Genomic DNA, 13,317 nt, shown 5'->3' with positions numbered 1-13,317 from the left:
AGCACCAGGACCCACATATCTCACATTCTTGGTTGTTTGCAAATTCTTTGCACATCGCTGACTCCACCCTGTACCTGCCAGTCCCTGTGTCAATCTGAGCTTGATGTGTTGCAGGAGGTGAACCACGTTCGACAGCTCCTCTACGACTTTCCCTGGTCACACATTGGGAAGCTGGCGTTTCTGGTGAGTATGACGGAACAGAGGCCATCTGGCATTGGGCTGTCAACCTGGGACCTGGCAAAGCCCATTCTGCCATGTCAAGTCCTGTTACTCATACACACAAGACTGCAGCTATCTCTGGTAGGTTTGTGGCTGGAAACATGCTCATTTCACTGGCATCTCTCCTCTTTATGCAGGGGAAAAAATTTGAGATCCAGCCAGATGGTTTGCCCTCTGCACGGAAACTGGTTTACTACACGGGTTGCCCCTTCAGGTCACGGCACTTGCTGCAGCTCCTCAGCAATAGCCACCGGCTCTTTCTCAATATCCAACCGGTGCTGAAGCAAATCCAAAAACTGGAGGAGGCTGAAGGTATGTGATGGAAGAGTAGGTGACTTTGGTAAGGGGAAGAGTTAGGCTCTGCTGTTGCTTCATGCTGGCTGCTCTCTACCTAATTAATGGTGTTTCTGCCTTATCAGGAAGCCAGTGAGAGAAACAGAGGTGTTAGGTATGTTTCAATTCCATTACTGGGAAGTGTTTATGGTTCTCACATTGCTAGACTCTGGTCAGAAAGTGTGAGTGCAGTAGAAGAGTAATATCTTACTTTAAGTGAGGAGATCTTTGCTCTTTATGCTCCCAATTTGTGCACATTTGACACATGTTTCTAAGTGGAAGTAATTTTGAATAAAAAGCTTTCCACTGGGATTAGATCTTATTGTGTTCAAGCAGCAGTACAAGTTGTGAGCCTGTGTCTTTATTTTTTAGTGCCCTTTGCTAAAGACTGCACACAATTTAGTCTATAGTGTCTGACAGTTAAGAGCTAGGAGTTGCAGGTGGTAAAGCCCAAGAGGAGATCAGAACTCCCAGAATTTGTCTCTTCTGATGGGGTCCCCTCTCTGTAGCAACAGTGATGTGAACTGACAGTCCCTAGTATTGTTCCAGACAAATTTCAGTTGTTTCATTACCTCCCAGCTTGTGCTGTTCCATTTTCCAACTCTGCAAGCAGGATCTCCTACAACTTCTCAGCCTGCCTCTACCTGGTGACTGTTTTTAACACATTGCATAGGTTTTCGTTCAGAGGATTGTGTCCTTTCCCTCTAGCCTTCTCCTGAGTGCCTTTTTTGCCCCACTTCTTTCCTAACTGCTGTTCCCTGCATTCTCCATTCATGCTCTCTCTCTTTTCACTGGGGTTTGTAAGAGTTGTGTTGTTATGCTCAAGGTCAGTAGAAGTCAGCCAGCAGTAGTCGGTAACTTGTTTCTGGTTGGAAACTTATTTCTGGTTACGTCCCATCTCAACTAGCTCTAAGGAGTGTAAGTGGTGATCACCGGTTGCGTGGAATCAGTGTATAGGGCAAGGCAGGGCTTGGTCTCATCTAGCTTGGTTGTCTTTCTCTTCAGTGGGGTTATAAAAGTGGCCTTGAGCTGTGTGGGTGCAGCCAGTGGCACGTGCCAGTTGCCTGTAGAAAGGCTCACTAATCAAGTGTGCGTGCAAAAGGCCTTTGATTGGTTTGTGTCTACTAGTGTCTCATGGATTTCTTGACCACCCTCAGCACACCTCTCTGTAGGTAACAGGTACAAGCCATCGGAAAATAATTAATAAATCATTAATAAATGCCAGCCACAGGGATCCTGTTCTTGGCTGTCTCCACACGTTATTGACTGTTTCAAGAAGGTATCATTGCACTCGGTTCTTAAAACCTGAGCACTTGGGTTAGCTGAGTAATCTCCCCTCCCCCCCCCTTTTTTTTTTACCTTTCCTTCAGTTTGGAAGCTACTGTTTTCTGTATCATAACTGCCTCTACCTGCCTGTTCTAATTCAGGAGATGCTGGGTTTACTGCAAGCATGACTCACTAATTCTTTTACAACTAGCTGAGCATCCTGGTATCTGCTGAGGAAGCAAAATACAAAGCTGTCTCTGTACCTGTTCAGTAGCTGCAGCTGTTGTTTAATGGTTGGTTTGTCCCAGCCCATGTTGTTTTTGCTACTCTTCCATCAGTCCTGCTTAAAATTCCCACTGGTTTCTCTCGCCTCTCTTCCTCAGAGAAGAAGCGCTACCGGGAGTCCTATATCAGTGACACACTGGACATGGACCTAGACCCATGCGATAAGAATTCGCGTGGCAGCGGGAGCAGCGGGGGCAGCCGGAGAGACAACCGCCTCTCACGCCAGTCCACGGGGAGTCACGGCAGCTCCCACACATCAGGCATCGAGGCTGACTCCAGGCACCGGGTGTCAGTGGAAATGTCGGTGGATGAGCCCTTCAGCATCGACCGGGTGCACAAGAAAGAGAAATCGTGCAGCTCAACCATCAGCTACGGCAGCTCAGGCATTGACAGTGGCAGCAAAGGGCGGGCTGAAGACGAATCTCAGGATGATGGTAAAGGCTTTGGAGATGCAGATCAACTTCTAAACCTGCTCTTTTCTACTCCTGCAGGAAAACGGGGAGTAAGAGAATGTGAAGCAGCTTGGAGCGGAAGTGTAATGCTAACCCTCCTCCTGCTGCTCTCTTCCTCCTAGAGCTTGAGCTGGCAGTAGATGAGCCAGAGGAGGTGCCTGTAGATGAGCCTTTAGAGGGAGACCAGTTAGAGGAGGCCACTGTGGGAGAATCTGTTGAATCTCTTCCTCTAGATGCTGCTAGCTGCCAAGGTGAGACGGCTTTCTGCTACTGCTCAATGCTTTTCTTTAGGCTTTAGCACCAGACGTAATCTGAGGGGATGTAAGAAAGCTGTATCTTCTTCCAAACTACTGCCAGTACTACTTATTGCCCTACTGCAACATGGTTTGAAGTCAGCTCATCTAGCAGTTAAAGGCGAGCACCCTGTATTATACTATGCTGCTCTTCTCTGTCCTCCTCAAGGTCTCCCTTCTCCAAATTTGCCAAGGTTATACTCGGTTAATGATGAACAGATAACCTTTTGTCATGAAAGAATTTGCTGTAAAATCTTGTATACCACAAAACAGACGAGGTGTTCAACCACAGATTAACAGGCTAGTCACAGGGATGAAGAGGTAAAGGTCTGTGGCTTATAATACAGGGAATGCCAGAGAATGGAGTCACACAGAAGCTGTCTGGCCATAAGACACGCAGCCTTTATAGCAAAACAAGATGGGTGAATATGGGACACATTGGTGAGAAGCTGTATTCTTGAGGTTTTTAAACATTAATCCTTAGGGGCGAAAAGAATTACTTGTGAGCAAACCTTCCAGAGCGCTGAGGGTGCTTACTGATGTATATTTATACCTATAAGCCAGCACTGCTTGAATGTGGCCTGTGAGAACGACTTCCCTTTTCTGCAGCCCACAAAACCTCAAATCTGCAATGCTTCTCACTTCTTCCTTTTCCTTTGTAGCTATAAATCAGGAATCGTTGTCTGTGGTCCAAGTCACGCTAATAAAAATGAGAGGCCAAAGTGTGGAATCCCTTCATCAGGTAAGGGGGTGCTTTGCAGGAGGGTCGGTGTGTGGGCATTGAACCAAGGTCTAGTGCAATGGAGACAGCAGTAAATCAGATGACCTTAACTAGTCTGGATTTGACTGATTTTTAAATGGTGTAACCAAAACCAGCTGCTGGCCAGCTACTGCTCACTAGGAGTAGGATGAGAGCAGCCTTTGGGCCCAGAATAGCATAAAGGGGTTTGGAGCCATCGGTGGGAAAATCTTGCAGTCCAGCTCTGTCTGCCTTCCAGAAATGGGAAATGGAAAATAACCCACTTCCAAATTTTCAGTGCAAGATAGAGCCAAGTCATAGCCACACATCCATGCAGTTTGGATGTGCATTGCAAACTTGATAATCTTCCTGTTCCTGAAGCCAAAAGGAGCTCACATCAGAGCAAAACCAGATGCTCAAGCTCCTAATTACTATTATTTGTGTGATTATACTATGTGTGTGCTTAAGTCTTTGTTGTCAACATTTTCTTTTCATCAAGCCCTTGAGAAAAGACAACTATATATGGTAAAATATGTTATATCGTAAGTTGTGCTTGGAAAAAGCCTATTAAAATGCCTTTCTAAGGCCAAACAATATTTCTTTTCAAAGTATAGCTGTACCCACTGGGGTAGATAAAAACAAAACCAAAGCCAAGTCTCCACCATTTCTTTCCTTTCTGAATCCAAATTAGCCTTATCTGCTAAAAGAATGATTTAGGTTTTTAACTTTTTTCTCCAAAGCTGAACAAATCCTAATGAACTTATTCCTATATGAGTGGAGTGACTCACAGACTGCAAGGCAGGGAGCGGGCATTTTGCTTAAAGTAATGCTTTTGATGTTAATGCTTTTACGAGCACATGCTTTGTACTGTTAATTGATCAGGAGGCATCTGCTTTATAAGAATGTTTCTGATCAACATAGGACTGCCTAAGCAATTGCAAAGACCTGGCTGCCACTTTGGTACTTCAAAAACCTCACAAACTTCCTTACAAGGCCATGCTGCAGGACTGGATTTCCTTAGCATTGACTAGACTATACAGCATGTGCCTGTTTCTGGGAGCACGGCTGAGCCAGCACAGGATTTCCTCAGGGTAGTTTTTAATTCCCATCCTGTGGAGGTGAGAGAAATGATACTGGGAGGAAGTTTTCTGCGTTTCTGACAGAAGTATCTTGTTTAAAAATTACATTCCTGAAATCAGCCTTAATGTTAGCATTTAAAAGCTGATAATTTAAGAGACAGAGTAAGAAAAAACAGGTGGGGAAGTTGGAAATGTCTGGAATGGTCAGTAATTTCTCCACAGAGGCTGAGTCACTACAGCTTGTGTAGTAAGATGCTGCCTCTGGGAATTACTGCTGGTATGTCACTCCTGTTTTCTTCGTTGCTAAACAAAGTTATGTAGATGAAACTGTATGTCACACTTAGTTAATTTTGGACACAGTAGCACCATTAGGTGTTACACCATTTTGGACACTTACCAGTTTGCATGGTTGCCTTCTTGAACCTTCTTTTGAGCTTATTAGATTTTCACTAACTCGGCATATTCATCTGCTGTTGGAGTAATTTTTTGTCACGTGCACTTCCTCCGTTTGAGGATGACTGCATGGATCTCCCAAGAAGTACCAGGTCAGTCAGGTGTCAATACCTGTCAAGTATTTGGTACATTGTACTGGACACTGAGGACACTGTGCAGACAGATCAGGATCTGGCTGAATGTGGCAGGGCAGCTTAATGCACTTGTAATTTCTCAATGGTTCACAGCTTCTTCATTAAGCCAACATCCTTCAGGCTGGTGGGGCTCTTTTGAAGGAGTAGAAGAACAATTTTGGGAAACTTGTAGCATGCATAGCCAGCAACCTCAGGCTGTGTCTGAGCTCATTGGTCTTATTCCTGTGTGTGTGACTGAACTGACAGGTCAGATCGCTCAAAAACAGGAGCTGCACAGACCAGCACAGCCAGAGTTTGGATGACATCCGCCTTTACAAGCATCGGCACCCACCACTAAGTGCCACGCTGTCTTCAGACACGTCCCACAGCTACACATTTGGCTGCAGCCTGGAGGATAAGCTGTCTATCTATGGCTGCGTTTATTCCACAGCAGACTGCAAAACCAAGTCTGCTCTTTATGGGAAGCGATCCATGAACTGCCTCTCCTTGGATCTTCTTGGAGAAGACCAGCTCCCAGAGGAATTTGTGGTGTAATGAGATTGGAGTTCTTCCATACCAGGAAACAGCTCGTCATGGAAATATATACCTCATTAACACGTGTGATGTCACTCTGGTTCTTGCAGGAGATTGTGAGCAGCTTTGTTTATTCAGCTCCATAATCAGTAAGTGGCATCACTTCTGCAGACCTGACTAAAGGGCAAATCAACTGGAGTGTAGCACTTAATGTTTGCATTTGAAGTGTCTGTCTGAGCAGAAAATATAAGTGGCCTGCACCATTAGCAGTCACAAAACCAACATGAAAACCAAAAAACCCTGGACCAAAACTGGCACTGAGCTAGTAAAGCAAACACTGTGTCTTAAATGGATTTATCAGAAAGAAATTTAAAGTCTGTGTCAGTTTATCTTCCTGCCTTTCTTTTGTGGTTCACTTAAGTTAACCAAACTATCTGTACACTAGCATTGTCTTGAGTTTGTGCTGCTACACCACTGCCAACAGCTGTCAGGCCAGGATATACTCTGAGCACATTTGAAGAGCCGTGTATTGAAAGTGTCTAGCCTGTTGCTGTTGTAATGAACACAAGTTGCCTGTTCACTTTACTGGGAGCAAGACCTGCTCTGCCAGAAGCTCTTCTTTCATTTTTTTTCTTTCTTTTGTTTTATTGTAAGCATCCAGCCAAATACATTATGTGTTCTTTTTTCCTTTTTTCTTTAATGCAACAAATTGAACCGTCTCTCAGCTGTTTACTACTACTGCTGTGATGCAGATTGGTAAATAAATGCTTATATCTTTGGGGAGATGGGACAGGGAATAAAACAAGTGACTTGTCTTCTGTGCTCTCAGAAGCGGCCAAGTTAATTGACTGGCTCTTGAAGACAGGAGTGTGACTGGAGAATTTGCCCAGGCATGATCACCCCTTAACGCTGAATCATACTTTAATGTTGTTCTTTCCTTTGTTTTTAATAAATCTGTTCCTTAGAAATCTTTCCCTCTGCTTAGGAGGCAAGTATGGACCAGAGAAAAGTCACTTTGGAAGGACAGACGGAGTGACTGTGTCCTACCTAGTCATGGATAGGTCATGCAAATGTGTGTGTGGTGCTGCAGGGCTGGCAGTGGTGGAAGCATAGGATGTTTGTGTGTCAAACAAAGGGTACTTGTTTGGTGATTTTGAGTGGTGGAGCTGGCTGTGCTGGCTCTCACTAGGAAAATAATGTTAATTATGCCATCTGATGGAAACACTTGGTGTGGAAAGCATCCTGCTACCTTGTTAGATCCAAATAAGCCTATGTTCATTTGATTTCCTTCCCTGCCTTCCCCCAGTACCTCCTTCCCATATCAATTCCCAGCATTTGGGAAGCTTGTACTTACAGGCATGTGTAACCTGTGCCCAGGTTTTGACAGCCTTGCAGGTGGAAGCTAATAATTCTTTTGTGAACTCTAGAAACAGACTGATACTGTTCTGGTTGAGGAAGTGTGTGTTGTACAGTGTCCATCACTCAAAAGCTGAAGATAGCCAGATTCAGGAAAGGAAAAGAGGACCACAATGAGGAGGGTTGGAGCTGCTGCTTTGACAGTGGGCTTGCAGGCTTAATTGTGTTCCCATAACTTATTAAAATAGCAGATCTATGAAGTTTTTCATCTCGCTGTGCCTATCCAAGTGAGTGAGGTGTAGAGACAGTGTGTGCAGGTTCATCTGCATTTACTAAAGTGGCATCTGTGGTTGTACATCCCCTGAGATGAACCCTAGCTGGGTGTTTGAGGAATGAATGAGCACAAGCTCACCATAGTCATGACTTATTTGACTGTGACCGCTTTGATCACACTACTCTTCCTTTTTGTAATGAATAATTAGGAGCTGTGTATTCACCATAACCTCTTTTATTCTAAGCAAAGCCAAAACACCTTTACAGAGTACCTGAGGTGTATTTACGTCATCCAAAATACTCCCCTAAATGGATCTAAATGGACAAACAGTCAAGTATCCTGCTGTTGGTTGCTCCTTGTTACCTGGGCTCTGTTTAGCCATAAGCCATGGGAGACAGACACAACCCAGATCCAGGAGGCCCGGGGCTGTGCTGCAGGGAGCAGCCTTAGTTCTGCAGCATCACAGCTAGAGGTATGGTTTTTACAGCAGTGGTGCCTGTCTGTCCAAGGGAAAGGTGAGGGGTCTGGAGCACCAGTCCTGCTAAACTTGCTCTCCAACCATGCAGGCATACAGTTACTTGTGGTTGTGGCAATGGCTGTTAACAGGAAAGAAGCTCAAAATTCAGTGGGTATAGTTGTTTGGAGAAATATCATAAAACGTGTGTGTGCATCACGTGCTCACATCTGTGCACACTTGTCTCAAAAGACAATCACATTCATACCTGCTTCAGCCTAACCACCTTACTGAAGTGGTGATTGCCACAAGGCAGATTGGTAGTTTCTTGTTGCAATGACTAAGCACTCAATGGATTTGGTGAAATCCACCTGTAATCCTGCTGTCACTGGTTGTAAAGCATACCAATGCCCAAAACCAGTATAATTGGCTCTTGCATGAGCATCCACTGCCTTGTATGTACATAAGGGTTTCTTGTATTTATTCATGGCTGGTGGGGAAGGCAGACTCTCCAGGTCTGACTGTCTTATCTCTGTGGTTTATGCAGCTTCCTCCAGAACTGCAAGTTACATATGTGTATGAAGGGGAGACTGGACGCTTTTGTGTATCAACTGATAATGAATGAATATCTTAAAAGCACTGTGAATATCTATTATGCAAGTTTTTGTATTCATATGAAAAAACAAAACAAACAACACCACAACCCTGTTCCTTCTAGTAATAGGTCTATTTTTTGTTTGTCTTTAGATTTAGAAGGTCTCTTGCTATTTTCATTTTGGATTAGTTTGGTAGAGGGTAATGTGTAAGCATTTATTAGCTCATGTTAGAAACTAGCTGCCAATATTTGTATATATTTGTAAAATACTCATGGTATAATCACTCTATTTTAATGGTAAAAGTTTCTCCTTTCCATGAAAGGAATTTCTTGTTAAAATAAAATATAAATAATTATATGTATACCTGCAATAAAGTATGGATAGAAAAAGGTAATTGTCTATCTTCATTATTTTTTTCCCTTTAAGCGGTGCATGTCAGTGACATATTCCTTGTGTGATAGGCATGTTGTAGAAATGAAATTGCTGCCAGGCTCTAACCCATATGATCTTGGCTTGTGATGGCAACCCCAGAGGCACTGTAGTCACTGGAACAAGTCTTTTTCTTCCCTACCACTCTTGGAGGCTGCTTTGGCATCAGGCTGCTGTCGGGCACCGAGGACCCACTCAAGTCAGGTTGGAGTCAGTGAGATCAGTGATGGGAGATGAATCTGACTGAAGAGACAAGCTGAGCTGCTCGTGGCAGCTGGTCAAGAAAACTGAGTGTGGGCACTCCCAGGGATGCAGAGAGATATACCAGCATCCTCCCGGTGGCTGCATCTGAGGCCAGGCATGACACATGGACCTATGAAGGAGTGCCATAGTATAACTATCCCCATCCCAAAGAAGCTTGTTGACTGGGGTTCCCTTGTAAATTGGGGGGGGGGGGGGAGTTTTGGGGATGCTGGAAGGAGGTGGCTAGGTTACACATCGAGCTTTCTATGGAGGTAAAATTAAATAATAGGCAAATACGAAGTCACCTATACCTGAATGGCTTTGTCACTTTGTTTTGTTTCCTTGCTTGGCAAGTAATAGCACCTGGCCTGTTGGAGTGCACTGCTGCTGACCATAATATATAGGATGGTTTTGTCTCTGAGGATGGGACCTCTCGTGGCACCACCAAATCCTGTGTGGGTTAAATAAAGTGATACAGTGTGGGCAGGGGGGAATGGTACTGCCCCAGGTCTGTGGTGAGATGCACCAACTGCCGGAGCTATATGCAGAGGTAAGGTCTGGAGGTGCGTGCTCAAGCTGATGTATGAAACACCCAGGAATTCTGCTTGAAGCGAGAGCAGTTCCTCAGTGCGGCTCTTGGCAGTGAGGTCTGAGACACCGAAGGCTGGCTGGCACGGCGTTTTAGGAGCCTGAGCGCTTTCGAGCAACAACAACCGGTCACAACGTCTCCCGTCACACCCCTTCCACGTCTTCCCAAGCTGGTGGGGGTTGCTTCCGGAGAAGCTGGGTGCAGCCGGCACGCCCGAGCGGCCCCTCCGACCGCCCCTCCCGCAGCGCCCCCTGCACTAACAGCGGGCCCCGGGCTGGCGCTGAAGGGCCGGCGCGGGGCGGGAGACAGAGGTCGACGCGGCGCGCCACGCACCCGCCTTGTGGCGGCAGTGCCGGGCCGGGGCGCGAGGGGGCGCTCGAGGAGCACGGCGGCCGCTATCCCGCGGGCCCCGGCTGTCCCGGGCGGTCTCACGCAGCTGGCGGCGGGCCCGGGCCGTGTCGGAGCCAGAGGGGACGCCCCGAGCTGCCGTCGACACGTGGCGGGAGACCAGGCTGCCCGCAGGACGCGGGCGCACGGCGGGCTGTGAAACGGGGGTGGGCCGGAGGGCCCGCGCAGGACAAGGCGCTGTGTTTGAGCGAGCAGACCCCAAGACCTGCGGTGCCCATCGGGAGCTCGCCGAACCGTGTACAAAACGCGGTCCCAGGTCATGGGGCAGCATCCCTTGGGCCCAGAGGAGCATGTCCGGTTCTTGCAGGGGGGGTTGTATGCCCCAGCTACACTGGGGACAAAGCTCTTGCTTCTCGGTCTCTGGGAATCTTGGCGTGGGGATGCTGGTTTGTGAAATGGTGACACTAGTTCACAAACTCCCTCCAGTAAGTCAGTGTATGGAGGACAAGCCCAATGAGGAACAGTGGCCATAAACTAAACCGCAAAAAGTTTCACCTCAACATGAGGAAGAAGTTTACACTGAGGGTGGCAGAGCACTGGAACAGGCTGCCCAGCGGGGCTGGGGAGTCTCCCCTTCTGGAGACATTCAAAACTCATCTGGACATGTTCCTGTGTAACCTGCTGTTAGGTGGCCCTGCCTTGGCAGGGGGGTTGGACCAGATGATCTCCGAGGGTCCCTTCCAACCCAAACCATTCTGTGATTCTGTGCAATATAACCGCTGGGATGGGATGATGGGGAAATGAATGGGAAGGACTTCTTCCCCCACGGATTATTTCACTTCTTGCATCCAAACGACATTCTATAAAGTAAACCCACCTCAGAATAATTCTCACCTCTCCTTTGCTGGCATTTTGCATCCCTGCACCTTGTTTCTGGGGGGCATACTCCAGCCCATGGCCGTGCTGCATTTTCACACTGCTGGTCAGCCAGGTACCAGCTGCGTCTGTCCTTCTGAAGCCTGACTTTGGCTTTGCATGGCGGAGATTGTAGCTGTTAGTGTAAGATCCAGATAGCGACCCGTGCATTGGAAGTCTGTTGTTCTACCACAGAGATGTAATGAGCAAAAATCATATTCATCCTTTCTGGTAGACTGCGGGAGGAGCTGAATATGGGCTATTGACAAGCATAGCTGTGGTATTTAAAAATTCTGCTTTATATTTTTCCTGGAAATATCAGACTCACATTTTAATCTAAAATCTCATAAATGTATTTATGCCAGTCTTTGTTTTTCTTTCTCAAATCACTGCTCTTCTCAATATTCAGTTAGAGAATTAAGTATGGCATGTGCTAGAAGCCTCAATTCTCAAGCTACTAAGTGGAAAATACCTCTGAATGCTTTAGCAGCAGTGTAGGAAAAATTAGTTTGCATTAGCCACATAACATACTCAGCCTCTTTGCTATGACCAGCTGACAAATAGCCCAAGCTATTTGAGGGCTGTGGCAACAGAGACTGATTCCCACGGACTGATTTCACCACCCTTGTAGGAAATGAAGCTTTGAATGTGGCTCGGTCTCTTAACCAGGGGTTTCAGACTGGCTCCCTGCTCTTCTGCTGGATGCAGCCTTTGGAGTTACCCTCCCCTCATACCACCTCAGACCCAAGTGTGTTCAAAAGAGCTCTGGCTATCTAGATGGAGACCTCTGAGCAAAAACATATGCTATAGGAAGCCAGGTACTTTTCTCTCCTTGATGCCTAAGTTTGGGGGATGACAGCAAGGGGGCTTTTTGACCTGTTCTGAGGTATCTCTGCTTGTCCACTGCTAGAAATAAGGTCTGTATTGCAGTTTATTGTTGTTCCTGGTGGTGGTATTGAAATCTTTCTTGTCTGGCTTGTGGGCTGTGCTCCTATATTTAGGGTGTGTGTAGGGGCGGAGCATGGGAAGCCAGACTGGCTTTTGGCTGTAGCATCCCCTGAAGTGGATTCTGAGCTCTCTATGTTTGCAGGAACAGCAATGCCCCCTCCTCTCCTCTGGTATGCAAGAACAGCTGGGATCAAGGAGGGGTTTCTGCTCATATGATCTTTCTGTAGCTAAAGCAAATTTTCTACTACGGTCTTTTTAGTTAGACATGAAGAGAGGGCTCCATAATCCCTCTGTTAAAGTGCTAATGGGTTATGAGATACATTTTGGTGAGCTCCCATTCTTGGGATGGCTCAGAAGGAGATGCCAGTCACCAGAGTGGGTACATTAAGGCAGGTGAGGTACTTGGGCCAGGGTGACACTATTAGTATTGCCAGCTTTGACCACATTTCTTGCAGGTGTTGCAGTGCTCTACGTTTTCTTTTCAAAGCCTCAGCTCCCTGAGTCACACTTTTGCCCAAGGCTAACAGCTTGTAATGAGAAAAACAAGGAACCCTTCCCAGCATACCTGGCTGAAGTGAAAGTTTGGCAATAGGACTGCTCCAAGGGCCCATGCCAGAAGGTCAATAAAGGAAGCCCCAAGTACGGGTATGTATTTGAACATGTAGATCCAGACTCACACTTAAGAAATGCTTTAAGGCTGGGAGTGCAGATGTGAGGCCTTCCTCTGAGTGGCAGTGCCCCTGCCAGCACTGGCATTCCACTCACCACATCCTGCAGCAGAGATGAGCAGCAGGGTTTGCTGTGGGAGCAGCTGGGCACCATTTAGCTCAACACGTGCCCTGCAAATAATAGAGAGGGTACAAACCAGTGCTTTTCAATCTGTGTCAACACAAACCGCTTTGAGATCCAAAGAAGGATTACTGCTGAAAAATATAGGGTAGTATGCTGAGGGAGAGCTCTACAGCCACGGTGCTGATTTTATCCTATTTTCAGAATAAACAGAGGAGGGCAAGAGCTCTTGAAGGCTGCCTTTCCCAAGGGCGTTGCCAGAGCATCAGCTGATCTTTCAGACAGCCCTCCACCTTTAAGGTTAACAAGCTTTAGTGACTTCCCAAAGCTGCTCCCCATGTCTGCTGCTACCACCACTCCAACCCTGCTTTGTTGATGCTATCCTGCAGGCTCAGAGCTGCCTCTGTAGTGTCAGGCAGGTGTCCACAGAGCTTCAAATACAATTCCTTCCCATGTAAAGGATGTATGAATAAAACACACAGCCCCTTGAGGCACAGGGACAGCTGCTTCAGCGGTGACATCCCAGGTGTGGAGGAGCACAAGGTGGTTTCCGGCGTCCCTAAGCTCCCAAGGCAGTGGGCTGGAAAGAAAGGGCTCTTTGGCTCAAGTG

At 46.7% G+C, this 13,317-nt stretch overlaps 1 protein-coding gene across 3 annotated transcripts in view; it reads left to right on the top strand.

Moving 5' to 3' along the window:
• FRMD1 (FERM domain containing 1) overlaps positions 1 to 7,490 on the top strand; it is a 40,645-nt gene extending 33,155 nt beyond the window's left edge. For 2 of the 3 annotated variants that reach the window (XM_057406960.1, XM_057406959.1), the window contains 6 exons: positions 115 to 183; positions 357 to 531; positions 2,202 to 2,537; positions 2,678 to 2,806; positions 3,511 to 3,590; positions 5,500 to 7,490. In XM_057406960.1, the coding sequence (XP_057262943.1) occupies positions 115 to 183; positions 357 to 531; positions 2,202 to 2,537; positions 2,678 to 2,806; positions 3,511 to 3,590; positions 5,500 to 5,787 (1,077 nt within the window). In that variant the 3' untranslated portion in view covers positions 5,788 to 7,490. The remainder of the gene's footprint in view (positions 1 to 114; positions 184 to 356; positions 532 to 2,201; positions 2,538 to 2,677; positions 2,807 to 3,510; positions 3,591 to 5,499) is intronic. The other variant, XM_057406961.1, reaches the window with a different exon arrangement.
• The last annotated feature ends 5,827 nt before the right edge of the window (positions 7,491 to 13,317 follow it).

This window comes from Pezoporus wallicus, unplaced genomic scaffold (genome assembly GCF_028554395.1).
Source record: "Pezoporus wallicus isolate ANWC-B61680 ecotype Strahan unplaced genomic scaffold, APGP_CSIRO_Pwel_v1 scaffold_6362, whole genome shotgun sequence".
Taxonomy (NCBI): Eukaryota; Metazoa; Chordata; class Aves; order Psittaciformes; family Psittacidae; genus Pezoporus; species Pezoporus wallicus.
This window is presented reverse-complemented; position numbering and strand designations above follow the sequence as displayed.